This window comes from Heloderma suspectum, chromosome 2 (assembly GCF_057233095.1).
Source record: "Heloderma suspectum isolate Gila_16-S chromosome 2, 16-S_ref, whole genome shotgun sequence".
Lineage (NCBI taxonomy): Eukaryota > Metazoa > Chordata > Lepidosauria > Squamata > Helodermatidae > Heloderma > Heloderma suspectum.
In genome coordinates, this window is record NC_139459.1 from 218,533,030 (window position 1) to 218,550,432 (window position 17,403).

The 17,403-nt window shown below is 44.7% G+C and overlaps 1 protein-coding gene across 1 annotated transcript in view; it reads left to right on the top strand.

Moving 5' to 3' along the window:
• The window catches only part of LOC146354031 (polycystin-1-like), an 84,342-nt gene that overhangs the window by 17,404 nt on the left and 49,535 nt on the right, over positions 1-17,403 (top strand). The window contains exons 6-10 of the mRNA XM_084829779.1: positions 82-356; positions 2,022-2,397; positions 11,041-11,221; positions 12,839-13,065; positions 16,718-16,836. Of these exons, the coding sequence (XP_084685905.1) occupies positions 82-356; positions 2,022-2,397; positions 11,041-11,221; positions 12,839-13,065; positions 16,718-16,836 (1,178 nt within the window). The remainder of the gene's footprint in view (positions 1-81; positions 357-2,021; positions 2,398-11,040; positions 11,222-12,838; positions 13,066-16,717; positions 16,837-17,403) is intronic.

A 17,403-nucleotide genomic window follows, 5' to 3' on the forward strand; every position in this document is an offset into this window, starting at 1 on the left:
AACTGAGTTCTTTAAGCATCAGCTCATAGTTGTTCAGTCAAACGATTTACCAAGAGCTTTCTCTTGTTCCTCTTCTCCCAGCTGTTGACTTTATCTCCTGTGTGAAGGACACCCTGACAATGAGTGATGCAGTTTTGCACTACTCCTACCTTTCTACCGGTACCCACACTCGGTTGTCCTGCCTCACACTCTGCTACTGCAAAGGCTACACCTATTACGCCATGGACTTTTTGGATCACTGCCTGTGTGGATCTCTAGGTGGCAAAACAGGGGTGGCCTGTGGTAAGGTGTGTTCGAATGAAATCCAGAGCCAGGTGTGCAATAAAACCGTCATCCATGCTGTATACCCAATCCAGGTAATTGAATTAATGCTAATAACATTTCTGCCTGCTTTCATGTTGGGGAATGCTGGTTAGGAAATTTGAACTCGTTATTTTCCTTACTAAGTTATTTTGCTTGGCCTTCAGTAGTGGCAAGAATGTTGTTGGTAGAACATACGCTTTGTCAACAAAAGGTCCCAAGTTCGATCCTCAGCATCTCTTGCTAATAAAAGAAGTAGGGTAAGAGAGCTGGGATGCTGGAGAGTTTCATCCAACCAGAGGAGGCAATCCTGGGCTAGATGAATCAGTATAAGGCAGGCTCCCATGTTCCCATGAGATGGGCAGGAGAGGGCTAGAGAGATAGACATAGCCTCTGGCAGGGATGGAAATGAAAAGGAAGCAGTGGTGTTGACAGAATATCCTCAAGTTCTAAAAAGGTTCCTTACCCCTGACCTTGATGAAAATTATTAGGGCATCTCTTCTCCCCCAATTCCCATTCCTGTTTTTAGGGATCAGAGGTTTTCCTATGTTTTATTCCTTTATTATTCCTCTGGTTTGCTCTGGGCTGCCTTCCTTTCCTCCTTAATTCTGGTTTAATCAGAAGAATTCCTAAAATTCTGGAATTGGAGCACAAAGTGCTGCGTTTTTCTTTTCCTTCAGTTCATTTTGCATCTTTGCCCTCCTTTCTATGTTACAATTGCAAAACTTGTCCATTGATAAAATACTGTCAAAAAAGCCACCTTGATGCAATTGTATATATGATTGCATTATGATTCTTCTTGCTGCATTTTATTAATGTGCACATGTGCTCCTGTACATTGGTCAAACACCACACCCAAAGAATCTTGGCAGCAGAATCATATGTACAGTTACATCAAGACTGCATTTTTTTAAAGTGGTTTTTTTTTCCAGTGTGCATGCTGAAAATGTAAAGGAATGAAGAATTCCTAATGCATCCGTTCCACTTTGGAAAATTAGGCCACGTAATTCAGAACTCCCAGATCAAGGAGAAATTCAGAAGAGGAGACCCTTGGAAGCATCCCTATGATTTTCTTTTCCACCTTGGGCAGAGGCTAATTCCATATCCTTAGAACTCTGGAACAGGAATGTGCAGAAGCCTGATTGTGGTCCGCTGGAGAGCCGTGGGCCAATTGTGGGTGAACCACTTCCTGCTTGCTGATGGCTGGGATAATATGCACTTTGTACATTTAAGGACACCTTGTTGGACCATGGGAGCTTTATTTTTAAGTAGGCCATGTAAGACTGAGGTCAGCCCATGCCTGCTCCTGAATCTCAAATAGTGCCCTCCTGAGTCTTTAATAGCTGCAGAGATATGGCCCTAGGCAGACATTTGGCAAATATGGTTTCCCCCGAACACCCCTTCTGTACCAGTTGTTGCTGCGTATTAGGATAGAAGGAACAACTAATGCATATCTGTCTACCACATCTTCCTCTCTTGGTCTGGATTTGGAAATCCTAATCTCTCCTGTTTCCACTATTTAGTAGCTGTGAGTGTTACCTTCTTGTGGCCTCCAAGGTGAGGGCTGTGTAAGATGGAGGAACAAGGAATAATCCAAAGTTATTAAGGGGTGAGGGACATATTCCCACCTCACAAAATAATGCCCTGTTTATGCTTTGGATTGGAGGAAGAGCAATTAGATCTGACTCCAGTATCCCTTCCTATCCACTCTTTCCATTTAGGTGAGGCTCTCATTCACCATGTGGCAACACAGCAGCCAACTTGTCGAGTTCACGGCTGAAGTCCCATTGCCTGGCACTCGGTATATCTGGGACTTTGGAGATGGCGGGGAAAGGCTCAACACTACAAGCCCAAGAGTGCTACATGTGTATCTTCCTGGTACCTATACAGTGATGGTTGGGGCCCTGACAGCTGGAAGAACCCTCTTTCACAGAGCCGCGATCCATGTGGCTTTGCCCCTGAAAGGAGTAAACCTAAAATGTCCCCAGGTTATGGTGAGAGAGCGGAATAGTATTGGCATCTGGATCCATGCCCAAGAAGGCAGTGACCTGTCCGTCATCTGGAGAATGAAGGATCCAAGAGGGCACGACATTCTTGGTGAGAGTTGTGGAGTAGTATAGTGGTGTATTTCTGCAGGTGCTTGGGTGGGTGTGGAAATCAGCCATTATTTTCTTAGAAAAGAATAACCCCCACAGCCAAAGGTAGAGTTAAGCATGGAGGGAATGCCATAGTACTTAAGCCAGGGGGAGGCAGTGGTATGTTTGTCAAGGGTACCTTGGAATAAAATCTCAAAGGTTTTACAGAACTGTGGTGCCAACTTCAAGAAGGGTGCATTGGTACTATTTTCTTTTGGTCTGGTCCAGCAAGGTTCATCTTATGTTCTTAAGTGTGCCATAAATAAAAAAAAAGCCTTTGCAAAGCCCAAAGGAAAACTAAAGCTGAATTCTTTAAGTATCAGCCCATAGTTGTTCAGTCAAGTGGTTTACCAAGAATTGTGATGCAAACATCAAGAAGGGTGCATTGGGACTATTTTCTCAACACTTGAAGCCATTGAAATGGAATTCAGTGGAAAGAATTAGAGTCTGGCCCCTAACCTGGGAGTATGGTGGACATAATGAGAAAAGAAACAGGGTTATTTATGTGTGGCTAATGAAGAAAGTGGAGTTAAGAAGACTACTGTGGAAGACTAAAGCTGTGGAGATTTGTCTTAGGGGCTACCTCTGACATGTGTTGTTGTTGTTGTTCAGTCGTTCAGTCGTGTCCGACTCTTCGTGACCCCATGGACCATAGCACGCCAGGCCTTCCTGTCCTGCGCTCTCTCCTGGAGTGTGCTCAAGTCCATATTCATTGCATCGGTGATGCTATCTAGCCATCTCATCCTCTGCCGTCCCCTTCTCCTTTTGCCTTCAGTCTTTCCCAGCATCAGGGTCTTTTCCAGAGAGTTTTCTCTTCGCATTAGGTGGCCAAAATATCGGAGCTTCAGCTTCAGTATCTGTCCTTCCAATGAGCACTCAGGGTTGATTTCCTTTAGGATTGACTGACTGGACCTCCTTGCAGTCCAGGGGACTCGTAAGGGTCTTCTCCAGCACCACAGTTCGAAAGCGCTCAGCCTTCCTTATAGTCCAGCTCTCACAGCCATACATTACTACTGGGAAAACCATAGCTTTGATTAGACGGACCTTTGTCGGCAAGGTGATGTCTCTGCTTCTTACTATGCTGTCTAGGTGTGCCATAGCTTTCCTCCCAAGGAGCAAGCATCTTTTAATTTCATGGCTACAGTCACTGTCTGCGGTGATCTTGGAGGCCAAGAAAATAAAATCTGTCACTGCTTCCATTTCTTCCCCTTCTATATGCCAAGAAGTGATGGGGCCAGATGCCATGATCTTAGTTTATTTAATGTTGAGTTTCAAACTAGCTTTTGCACTCTCCTCTTTCACCTTCAACAAGAAGCTGTTTAGATCCTCTTCGCTTTCTGCCATTAGGGTGGTATCGTCTACATATCGGAGGTTGTTGATAATTCTCCCGGCAACCTTAATTCTGACCTGGGATTCATCCAACCCGGCGTTTCTCATGATGTACTCTGCATATAAGTTAAATAAGCAGGGCGACAATATGCAGCCTTGTCGTACTCCTTTCCCAATTTTGAACCAATCGGTTGTTCCATGTCTGGTTCTTACTGTTGCTTCTTGTCCCTCGTACAGGTTTCTCAGGACCTTGCAGGCATGTGAAATGAGCGCAATTGTGCGGTAGTTTGAACACTCTTTGGCATTGCCCTTCTTTGGAATTGGAATGTAAACTGACCTTTTCCAGTCTTGCGGCCACTGTTGAGTGTTCCAAATGTGTTGGCATATTGAGTGCAGCACTTCAACAGCATCATCTTTTAGGATTTTAAATAGCTCATCTGGAATACTGTCATCTCCGCTAGCTTTGTTGTTAGTAATGCTTCCTAAGGCCCACTTGACTTCACTCTCCAGGATGTCCGGCTCAAGTTCAGTGACCGCACTATCATAGCTATCAGGGACATTAAGATCTTTCCTGTATAGTTCTTCTGTGTATTCTTTCCACCTCTTCTTAATCTCATCTGCTTCTGTTAGGACCCTGCCTTCTTTGTCCTTTATAATGCCTGTCTTTGCACAAAACGTTCCCTTGAGATCTCCGATTTTCTTGAAGAGATCTCTAGTCTTTCCCATTCTGTTGTTTTCCTTGATTTCTTTGCATTGTTCATTTAAGAAGGCCTTCTTGTCTCTCCTTGCTATTCTCTGGAACTCTGCATTCAGTTGATATATCTTCCCCTTTCTCCCTTGCTTCTCGCTTCCCTTCTTTCCTCAGCTACTTGTAAAGCCTCATCAGACAGCCACTTTGCTTTCTTGCATTTCTTTTTCTTTGGGATGGATTGAGTTGCTGCCTCCTGAACAATGTTACGGACCTCCGTCCATAGTTCCTCAGGCACTCTGTCAATCAGGTCTAATCCCTTAAATCTATTCCTCACCTCCACTGTATATTCATCAGGGATATGATTTAGGTCATACCTGAATGGTTTAGTGGCTTTCCCTATGTTCTTCAATTTAAGCCGAAATTTTGCAACAAGAAGCTCATGATCTGAGCCAGCTCCAGGTCTTGTTTTGACTGACTGTATAGAGCTTCTCCATCTTTGGCTGCAAAGGACATAATCAATCTGATTTCGATATTGACCATCTGGTGATGTCCATGTGTCGAGTCGTCTCTTGTGCTGTTGGAAAAGAATGTTTGCTATGATCAGAGTGTTCTCTTGGCAAAACTCTATTAGCTTTTGTCCTGCTTCATTTTGTACACCAAGGCCATGCCTGCCTGTTATCCCAGTTATTTCTTGACTTCCTACTTTAGCATTCCAATCCTCTATGATGAAGAGGACATCTTTTTTTGGTGTTAATTCTAGAAGGTGTTGTAGGTCTTCATAGAACCGATCAACCTCAGCTTCTTCAGCCTCAGTGGTTGGGGCATAGACTTGAATTACTGTGATGTTGAATGGTTTGCCTTGGATTCATACTGAGATCATTCTATCATTTTTAAGATTGTACCCCAGTACTGCTTTTCCCACCCTTTTGTTGACTATGAGTGCTACTCCATTTCTTCTAAGGGATTCTTGCCCACAGTAGTAGATATGATGGTCACCTGAATTAAATTCGCCCATGCCTGTCCATTGTAGTTCGCTGATTCCCAAGATGTCGATGTTCAGTCTTGCCATCTCATGTTTGACCACCTCCAGCTTACCTTGATTCATTGATCTGACATTCCAGGTTCCTAAACAATATTGTTCTTTACAGCATCGGACTTTCTTTTCACCACCAGACACATCCACAGCTGAGTGTCCTTTCGGCTTTGGCCCAGCCACTTCACTCTTTCTGGCGCTACTTGGAAATACCCTCTGCTCTTCCCCAGTAGTATATTGGACACCTTCCGACCTGAGGGGCTCATCTTCCGGCATCATCTCTTTTAGCCTTGTGATACATTTCATGGGGTTTTCTTGGCAAGAATACTGGAGTGGGTTGCCATTTCCTTCTCCAGTGGACCACATTTTGTCAGAACTCTCTGCCATGACCTGTCCATCTTGGGTGGCCCTGCACGGCATAGCTTATGGCTTCACTGAGTTACACAATCCATTTCTAGGGTCTGGTGCATGTTTGTGAGAGAAATTGAAGTGGTGAGCAAGCATGTTAGTGAGATAACATTTCTGTGAATATCCTAGGAAAGTGGAGGTCAAGAGGGACAAAGGAATAGGACAGAGGCTCTGGGAAAAGTTTGGTTGACTTGTCAGTGTGAGGAAAGCTTCTTCTGTAGAGGCCTTTAGTGAAGGGGAGAAACAGCTGTGTAACCAGGGAGACTTGGGGCAGCCAGAAAAAAGGCATTTTTTTTTTAGAGAGTTGTAGAGCAGCAAAGCCCTTATAAAAGACATGGGAGGCAGGAAGCCAGGGTAGGGAGAGGCAGCCAGTACCATCAGAATTAGATCTCATAAGGCACAGAACACTGTCTTGTCTCTCTGTTAGAGTGAATGTGAAAGAGGTCGCCCCTAGGCTTGCCATTTTCTTAGCCTGGGTGCCATTTTTGGTGATCAGGATATGAAAGATCAGCTGCTGCCCTGACCTAAAGCTGTAGCATCCCCACCCCATGATTCTGCTGAGGTGGAGGATGGCAACCCAAGGATTACTACCATGGTGGCCCCTGCTCCTGCTGCTGGGCAAAGGGATCACAGGTAGGTGAGGCAATGTTTCTAAAAAGCGGGCATTCTGTGCTGAAATGGTAGAGGTACAAGTATGACAAGAGGATGTATTGACTAGATCTCTGAAGGTAGCTTAGTTATTTTTAAACATAATTTAATCATCCTTTTGTTCACAAGGTCAGGGAAGTTAGGAAGCCATTAGGAGGATGGACTCCCTTCACCCTTCCAGAAAGCATTTAAAGCAGGGCTGCACAACTATTTGAGCCCCAAGGGCTGCATGTCATGCTGGGCTGGGGGCTGCATGAACATGTGCACACATGTACACACAGATGCATGTGGGCAGACATGCACATGCACACTATACACACACATACATACTATACACAAACACACATATTATACATAGACACACCAGCGATCCTGATACAGATAGCTCTTTCCTCACTGCTAGCATTGGCAACAAATGAGTGATCTGGGGGGAGAATCTTTGTGTGGGGGGTGGGGGGATGGAGTGGAGTGGAGTGTATAGGCAGTGTGGAAAATAGTGGGGGTGGGGGAGTGCAGTAAAGGCCTTGGAAGGCAGCATGTGGCCCCTGAGCCACCGGTTGTGCACCTGTGGTTTAAAGCTTCAGGGTGCAGCAACAATAATCCTTTTTGACAGTGAGAATGCTCCAGGTTAGTAATCCTGGAATAAAAGACAAGGATTCACATAGAGCACACACTCCCCTGTCCCATAAAGAAGTGCTGAAACAGGAGGTTGGGGGATCCACCTCCAAAGAATGGTTAGGGCTTGTTAAGCAGGCGTCTTGAAAATGTCTTGGAGATCACAGCCTTAAGTTGTGGAATAGTAAAGTTGATCTTGGCTTAGTCATGGTTAGAACACACCAATCACTGGCTGACCTTGGGCTAGTCATTGTTTTGCAGCCTAACCTACCTCACAGCTTTGTGGTGAAGATAAAGGTGGAGTCCCATCCAGCTATACCACCCCTAAACTCCTAGGAAGAAGGGTGGAATATAAATGTTGGGAAGAATAATAATAATAATAATAATAATAATAATAATAATAATTCCATTCTGAATTAATTAGCCCTGAATAAGACAATGATCCTGTGAGCACTCCTCATGAAGTGAGGGAAAGAATGAGCATCTTTGCCTGATACATCTTAAATGCTCTCGGTGTGCAGCCCTAAGGGTACAATCCTATCCATGTTTAGACACACACAAAAGTCCGACAACTCCCAGCATCCCCCAGCCAGCCATGCTGGCTGGGGAATGCTGAGAATTGTAGGACTTTTTTGCTTTCTAAACATGTTTAGGATTGCACCCCTTTCTTGACATAACATTGCTGATGTCTTAACCATGGTCAAGAAACTGGGAGCCGGTCATGAGTCTACATGCTCCCTTCTTGCCTCTTCAATACTAATTCCCCTCTCCCTTCTCTTACCAGTCTTAACCATGGTTCAGTGTTGCACATCTGCCCTGATACTGTCCATAGTTAACAATTTAACAGTATTACGTAAATTCCCTTGTAATCAGGGTTTGTAAGCCAGCTTCAAACTCTGATTTCAAATCTTGATTAAAAATGAACACTGGTTAGTTTTTATAACAGTTATCATATAACAGTTATCATCAGCATAAGACAACAACCATTTCCTAGTGCATAGACCAGTCTTCCCCAAACTGGTGTCCTCCAGATGTTTTGGACTTCAACTCCCATCAGCCCCAGCTAGCACAACCAATGATAAGAAATACTGACCGTTGTGATCCAAAACATCTGGAGGGCATCAGGTGGGGTGGCCATGTGTCATTTTTTACAGGGGGCAGTCCTTTATTTGAAGGACTGTCCAGCCCAAGCCCACTTAACAGATAAAGAACCATCAGAACTGTTGGCCATCAACAGTCAGCTCCTGAGCAGCAGACTGAACAGGCAGGCATACAGGTCGCTTGGTCACCGGCTTCCACAGTATGGTGAGATGTACTGTATTTCTGTTTAAATTATAATAATTGTGTCTAAGTTTGCATCTGTACATATCAATTAGCATAGGCAAATGTTATGCAAGTCATTGTCTTCTTTTTTGGTGATGCATTTCCTCTTTTGGTGATTCATCAGGGGCCACCCTAGGTGCCACCAGGTTGGGGGAGGTTGGCATAGACCCTGTTTCTTGGAAGGAGAAGGAGAGGGAGTTCAATTGAATGAAGGTCTGTTGGAAAAGGAAGAAGATAGAGTAGGAAGTAGGTCTTGTGATTCTGTAGAGCAATTATTCCAGACTTGGAAATAACTCCACAAGTTACTAGCCTTCCTGGCTGCATGTACCACTTGTGACACATTAATGGCCCGAATGGAAAAATAACCAATTTTCTTCAAACTTACAAAGATCTCACTGTCTGGCTTTGAGGTGAATCTTAGCTGCCACAAGCAACCAATGGACTGGCTATTTACATGCCCAAGTCACTCTCTAAAGGTGCTAGAACTTGCCAGTCACTGTGATCGGCTACCCCTAATGTAAGGCAGAGTGAGGTGGCTACCTCAGGAAGTTGATTTTAGGTGTCATGAAAAGACCGTAAATTGATAAGTTCTTTAATATTTTTTTCCCCTGGGATGGAGGGGAGAAGGTTGTGGGAAAGCAGCCTCAGGTGCTAGAATAACCTGGCAGGCCTTAGGTACTATGCACTGTGACTTGTTTCGAGCATGTGGATGTGGGGATGTCATTTGCTGCTCACCTCAGGGAGCAAAACGTCTTGGGCCAGCCTTTCCAGTAGGTCAGGGGAATCTTTTGAGTGGACTGCAAGTCAGATAGCAAGTTACCAGGCTGACAATATCAGAATATGGAATGGCTAAAACCTGAAACTTTTTCCTCAGAATGGTCTTATTTAGAAAGAAAGAAAGAAAGAAAGAAAGAAAGAAAGAAAGAAAGAAAAGATTGGGGCTCATTTCTGCAGAAACCTGAAATATGAGGAACTGCCAGGGAGATGGTGTCTGAATGGTGTCTCTGTTCCCAAAGCCACCCAGTATGGAAGTACCTATTTCTAAACCCCTCTTCACCTATTCCCCTTCTTGCTTGGAAATGGCAGAAAGGGAAAACCAGGCTCCATAGAAACTGTAACAGAGTTTACTGAACAGTGTTTGGAAAGTCTGAAAAATCTGAACAAAGCCCTTCCAGTGGCACCTGAATGCCAGCACCCAGAGGAGGACTGGGGGAGGCCCCTGAAGCGATTTGTAGAGTTGGGAGGATTTATGAGGGTCAGCTGCAGATCAAACTTTGTTTAGGGTTGTCATGACAATGAATTTTTCTAGCTGCCTGCAGAATAGCCTCCTGTTGTTGCCAGGATAACCAGGAGAGTTAGGCAGGGCATATCTGTTTTGCTGAAACAATCCTTAATGTGGGGTTATAGCTACTTCTTTTTTGGATCTCTTAAAAAAAATCTTGCACGCATTCTCATGGGTGGGGTGGTTTTGTTCAGGCTTAGTGTTGCCAGGTCTGCTTTTTGTTGCTTATGTTCCAAACTCAGGGCCGGGCCAAGACATTTCACTGCCTGGACCAGAGCAGCAAATGGAGCCCTTACAATAAATGAAATCCTGGTTGAAAATTGTAGATTTCATATGGATGATGAATCACTAATGATATAGCTTCCAGTTGGATCAAATTAATTGCTGTGATGGCAATCAAGCTAAAGTTTGCTCTGGCTAAGTTGCACAGGTAGCGAAGGGACTTAAGTCAGAATGACTCATTTGTATTATTGGTTTCATTGAGACTAAGTAGTAACTAACTTTATTTGGGTTGGGGCCTGTGTTTGCTATGAATGTAGCATTACATTAGTGCAGGGCCAGCCCTACCATTAGCCAGAGTGAAGCAGCCGCCTCAGGCGGCAGATGCTGGGAGGTGGCAGCAAGGTGTTGGAGGAGAGAGCTGTGGGCCATGCAGCCTGCTCTGCACCCCCTAAGTTAGCCTGCAGCCTTCAGGGACAGTGGAGGATACTCTCCGTTATTAGTGCTGAAGATGGATCCATCTGCCAGTTCAGTTGGCTGTTGTACATGGAATGGGAGGGGGCACCATCTTGTCTTTTGCCTCAGGCAGTAAAAGGTCTTGGGCTGCCGCTGCATTAGTGGCCTTGATTCCAATTCTATATATAATTTTAAAACAATGGGAGTAGTTTATACTCTCTCAAAGGCTCCTGACAAATGGAGAAAAGCAGGCCTTACTTTTTAAAAGCTAGTATAGTGTAGGTGTTAAGAGTGTTGGACTGGAACTTGGGAGATCTGGGTTCAAGTCCCCACTTGGCCATGAAGCTCACTCGGTGACTTTGGGCCAGTCATTGATTCTCAGCCTAACCTACCGCACAGGGTTGTTGTGAGGATATATTGAAGAGGAGGAGGACCATGTAAGCTTCCCTTGGGTTCCTTGCAAAAGGAAAAAGGTGGGATATAAATGTAATAATAAAATAAATAAAAAGCATGTGAGATTCGAGGTGCTATTAAATATCTCTAAATGGTGGGGAAAGACTGGTGTTCTCTTAATTTTGTGTGGTTGCTTTTGAATGTTCAGATCCTTCCTCTTGTCCACGAGGTGGCCAAATCAGTTTGCAGAACATGAACTGTTACTGGCTTGGTGAAACTAAGGAGACGTGGCAGCATGCCAGAAAGCTCTGCCAGGGGGTGCCAGGAGGAGACCTAGTGGTGGTGAGATCCTTGGAGATACAGCACTACCTACAAGGATCATTCTCTAGGTAAGCGACTTCAGCATGTGCCTTTTATGTAAAATCACCTCAACAGTATGCATCATTATATCTATATCTATGTCTATAACTATCCTATCCCAAAGACTCAAGGGTGACTGCATTGTTATAATACCATCCTGATCCCTGCAGGATAAAATGATGCACCAGGGATTACAGTGTGCAACAAAACCAACTTTACTTAACACTGTGCTAACTGATCCTAGATTGGCTTCTCAGGCCGGTGCCAGGTTTGAGGGAGTCCTATGCAGGGTGCTGTCTGGGGGGGTGGGCATTGCCACCCTGGTGCCCCTCCAAGGGAAATGGTGGTGGCTTCACCCAGCAGCAACTTCACCCAGCACTTCTCTTCTCAATGCTAGGCTGAGTGCTGCCATTGCCCCTGCCTCCAATAAACTTCCCAGGCCAAGCAGCAAACACTGGTGGTGACAGGCAGCACCAGGTAAAGTGGCTGGTGCATTCTGGGGTAGTGTAGATGGTAGCGCAGTTGCAGCTACCTGGTGCTTCTTTGCTGAACACCACGCCAGCCCCCCAAGGGCCCATGGGCCCCAGTACTTGCCCCCCCATGTCAGGTGATTGAGCCTGGTGGCTGCTGCCCTGCATATCACTTTTCTGCTGGGTTTCCACAGAACTTCTTCCTCCATGCATCCACTGATAGAACACCTCAATTCCTACTACAGTCTCTGTGAAGGCTCATAGTCTAATTTATGAGAAGAGAAGACCGAGGAGAAAACAGAGCACACAAATTATACATTTAAAAAATAAACCCACCTCATTCAGTTATTGGCTTACAGTTCAGCATTTCTGCAGAAATGGAGTCTTCCTTTAACCCAACACTCCCTAACCTCCTCATCCTCAGCCCACCCTTTCTCTCACCTCGCCACAGCACAACACAGAATTTTCCTTCCTGTTCATCCATAATGAGCTGGAAGTGGGCAGAAGCCAAAGTCGTTTCCCCAAAGTAGAATGCAGGTTCTTAGATCTTTGTTTCAGTTCCCCATTGGACTGTAGAGCACAAGCAGTTCATCAACATCAATTCCTATCTTTGTGAGATGTGGGTTGTTCAGCAGAGAGCTGTGTTGATCAACCAGAAAAAAGTGAGCCATTCCAGCTACTTGGAACTGATGGAAACCTGGGATGCCTAGGATCTGTGGGTGCCATGGCTTTTTGGAAGACTTCTGCCTATTGAGGTCAGTCAAGACAATGGACAGCTCCTTAACATCGAGATATCGATTAGCAGAGGTCCCAACCTTCATGGGGTCATTGGCAAGAAGCCATTTTGTTTACCAGAAGCCAGTAAATCCCCCTGCATGCTAATCAAGCAGTGTCGTGACTCACAATGAGCTATGGTTCTTCTGTCTTCAGACAGTTACTAAAAAGGTTATATAGAACTTTGTGCACTCTCACCAATCACAGTTTGTTCAATTATTAAAAATATTCCTATTTTGCCTAAGGATCCAAGGTGCCCAATACAATGGAATTAAATAATTAAAAATATAATATCAAGCAGCAAGACAATGATCGATAACATCGTCTTCCACCTTCCTCAAATGTTGGTCCAGCCCAAGGTATTGTCATTGTTTTGTATTGTTTCCTTGTTTTTATTCCCAGCAGTGCTGGCGTGGTTTGGATTGGACTGAGTGATCTTAGCTCATTTGGATCATTACACTGGGTAGATGGGGGACTGGTAGATTCGTTCCAGAACTGGATGCCCACAGGCAGACCTGAGGGAGAGAAGGAAATCTGCGTGCAGATGCTCCTCCTGGATTCAAAAGGATACTGGAGATATAACTCATGCTCTGGGAAATCATCATTCATCTGTGAAAAGACAGCTGGAGGTATTGTACATTCTAGTTCTGTGTTTGTGCATATCTGCATGCAAGAAGAGGGTGATCCTGGGTATTCACCAAATGGGATTGCAAGAAGGAGGTTTCCTTCCCCAAATAAGGTGATTAACTAAAAGGAAACTGAAAAAAAAATAACCAGGAGGGTCCAATCCATTCAGGAAGCTTGAAGCTCATTTAAAACCAGTATAACAGAGGCACAGATAAAGTGTATATCACAGACTAAAGGGGTACAACTTATTAAAAAAAAGGGGGGGAAGGTATTAAATATCAGGACTTCCAGTGCTGAGTGCAGTGGGTGGGCAGTATCACATGGGCAGAGGTGGTCTCTCAAAAATATCCTGGTCCCATAGCATCCCACACCTAAGTTATAGGTAACAAAAGAAGAAATTTTAGAATGGATTGTAACTGGAGTCAAATGGCATCCACCAAGATGTTCTTAAATAACTCAAAATGTGAAATTTGTTATCTTTTTGACTCAAATACATAATACTATTTCAACCAGCCCTGTTATTGGAGGATTGGGAGGTAGCCAATCTAACACCAGTTTATAAGAAGGGATCCAGAAAATTACAGACTCCTCAACCTAATTTCTGCCTCATGTAAATTGGTTGGAAAACATTCCTAAGGCTAGAATAGTCAAACATATATAACAGTACCCTTACTGAGAAAAAAACTAGCATAGCTTCTACTGAAGGAAGCCTTTCTTCGCTGATCTATAAACCGCTCTAAGCATCTTACTTGGGTGGAAGAGGCAGGATATAAATGATTAGATAAATAAATATAGATATAAATCATTTGGAGTTCTTTGAGGGTTTGACTCAAAGTGAAACATTATATATTTAGACTTTTACAAAACCTGTGACAAAGTTTCTCATTAAAGGTTCCTAAGAAAACGTAGCAGCCATGGGATGTAAGAGGATTGGTAATGGTTCAAAAAACAAGAAGTGGAAAGTATAAATAGATGGACAGTTTAGGAGACACCACTGGAGTGGAGAACACATGCAGGATCTGTTAATCTGGTACTAAAAGTGTTAACAAAGTGTAAGGATGGCTAATTTGATCTGGAATGGTTGAATAACCTGAGTGAGGGTTTTGGGGAGACCTACAAGAACAGCCCCTAAAAGATCACAGACTCATTCCAGACTGTTGGCCCCTGGATGAGAAGACCTCGAAGTTTGATTCTATGAAAATTGATATTATTTCACTAACTGAGACTCTAACTAAGATTTTGCAGGACTGTCTTTGAAGAAAGGGGGAAGAAAGTACAGGATCTGTTGCAAATGCACTGGCTGCACTTGTCTAGAGAGCAACAAGTCGTCTTTGCTTGAAAAGAACAAGAATAATTTCTTATTCAAGGGGTTGAAAAGCAGCCTGCCAGCCTGCCTGCCAGCCAGCCAGCATGTGTGTGTGTGTGTGTAGGGGGAGGCTGATGAAACTGAATGCAAGCTAAGGCTGATGAGGCAATTTTCAGGAGGCCTGGATGGTGCAGAAGGTGGGCACAAAAGAGAAATAGGACAGAAGTGATGGAGGTTGAGAGAGGAAAGACTCTCATGAGAATCAATGCTGGTACAAAGGAACTGCACAGCAAGTCTAGTTGTTCTAAGCAGTGTAATTCTATACATGTCTACTCAGAAGTAAGCTCCATTGCGTTCAATGGGACGTAATCCCAGGTAATCATGTATAGGATTGCAGCCTAAGAATTTAAGCTCTGCTCCATACATGGGATTGTTGGATCCAGAGTGATTTAATTGCACTTAGGTCCCATTGAGAGCAATGTAAAAAGCTAGTCAGAAGTCCCATTCATTTCAGTGGGATGTAAGTGTGACTAACTTGGTCTGGATCCAATCCACTATCCTAACTTTTTAGTATTTTTCGCCTTCTGTGGTTAAAATTGGTCCTAAGCACATGGGTACTACTTCCCATACTCTGGACTGCACAAGGAGATGTCTGCTTCCCTCTTCTGATGTCTCATGACATGAAACAAGATGATTTAGGGCTGATCTGCATTGCCCCCGCCATTGCAATGAAGTTGGTGCACTCTTGGGTTAAATGCACTTGCATTAAAACGTGATTATCCACACTCATCCTCTTTCCCCGTTCCAGTACCGCCTCGACTGTGCAAGCACGGTTCACACTCCGGCGCCGTGCTGTTTTCCTGCTTTCAAGGAAGGCTGCTCTCATCAGAGGAGGGGCAACTCTTCCTGTTTCAGCCAATACCCCACCCACTGTCCCTCTCTTCCTCTATCCCTGTGTGTGTGTAGGGATGGCGCAAGCATCCGGTTGGGGCTTGAAGCCCGGTGAGAAGTTGCCACTCCGCCCCCCCGACACCAGTTCCCTCAGCAAGAAAAGGGGAAGAAGGCAACGCGTCTCGTCCTCCCCCCATCATTGCTACAGTGGCAATGGCATGGGAGAGGCTGGTAGTTTTCCGCAAGTTTTCCTGGCCTTAGGGGAAACAACGCCGCTGTAGCAGGTGGGGGTGGAGTGAAGAAAGAGGCACCTATCCTCTTCTCCCCCCCACCTGCTGGAGGCCAGGGCGAGAGGCTGGGGGGTGTCTGCTGAGGCTCTTTTCCCCACGCCAGCCCTTGACACCTGGCACAAGAAGAGGGGCAGCTGCTACTGCTAGCATAGCTTCCTCAGCACTGGAGGTTTTATCACCAACCAGCAGAGGGCTGGATGTGCGCCCTCTGAGGTAATCACCTCAGTGTCTACGGACTAACATCCATAAAAATGTCTGTGGACAATTTTAACGTCATCTCATGAGCAGCGGACATTTTTATTGATGTTAGTCTGTGAATAGTGATGACTGTCTGCCTGGTTATGTGTGTGTGTTTCTTTCTGTGCTGCGAGCATGGAGGGGACTGTGAAAAAAATTATGCTTGCCTGGGCTTGCCCGGGCAAGTGTGCGGAGCAATCAGGCCAGAGAAGCTATGATTCTTTGAAGATTCGCTTTTTTGAAGATTTGAAGATAATGCCTTAATAAAAAAAAAAAAAGCCAAAGCCGGGGATAGAAGGAGGTAAAACTTAGTGTCATTTGAAGGGATAGAACAACCCCCTGCTCAATGCAGGAAGCCTGATTCCCACGTGGTCTCCCATCCAAGTACTGACCATGGCTGACCCTGCTGAGCTTCCAAGATCAGATAAGCGTGTGCAGATCCAGCCCTCTGTTGGTTGGTGATAAAACTTCCAGTGCTGAGGAAGCTATGCTAGCCTATCAGTAGCCAGAAGACCGCATGGGGGCATTGAGAGCTGTGATTGGACAGGAGGGAAATACAAACTCTGCCGCACCGTATATGGGCAGACGTGGGAGGGGACTACGACCTTATATGGTGATGAACACGGAGGAGCGGAGCACATGAATGGGAAATACCAGAATATCAGGGTATTGAAAGCGGCAACAGGGAAGTGGGAAATTGCAGTACCAATACGAAGCGGGGACGGCGTAATGTGAAGGACGGGCAAGGAAAGCTCATTGGAAGCGTAAAAAAAGTAAGTGTAGATTGGCAAGCCTAACAGAAGTTGAAGGCAGTCATCCTATACATAGTTACCTGGGAGTAAGTCTCACTGAACTTGGTGAGGCTTACTTCTGAGTAGACACGTATGGAGTTGTACTGTAAATTACTTTTCATGTGCTCTATGTTTACAGCTGCCCTTCCAAGCCCAAACTTATTTCAGACAGGAATGCCAGTGTTTAGTAGTGTCTATGATGTGAAGAACATCAGCATCGGAAAGGCAACTCCTTCCTTAGGAGCCAGCAGAGTTGAGGTAATGTCTTAGAAGTATTTTCTGGGCCAATTCATTTGCATGCTAGTTACAGTCAATGTAAATGTCTTCTCAATTCCAGAACACATTGTTAAGAAATCTTGAGGAATAGCTAAGCTACAGGGCTACAATCAGCTTATTCTTCAAAGAAGGGCAGAAACTCTCTGTGTCTGGACCCTGCACTGAGGTGGCCTCCGATGTCTAGGATGTTTTTCTATAACAATGAAAGCTAAAATCTCAGCATCTTAAGGTTTTTGTTTTGTTTTTGCTTGTTTGTTTGTTTTAAAGCTGGACCTTCTTCCATAAGTATGAAAGGCCCTGTGTTCTGCCTTCCATTCTCTAGAAAGGGAAGAAATACCAATATGAATGAAAGAAAGAAATGTCAATGAAAGAAAGAGGAAAAGGAAGTGCTGAGAACATACTGTTGATCCCCTAAACCAGGGGTAGGCAACATGGTGCCCTCCAGATGTTTTGGATTACAACTGCATAAACCCCAGCCAACATAGTCAGGGACTGTGGGAGGTGGAGTCCAAAACTCCTGCCCTAAACAAAGCTGGTGGTCTTGAGATG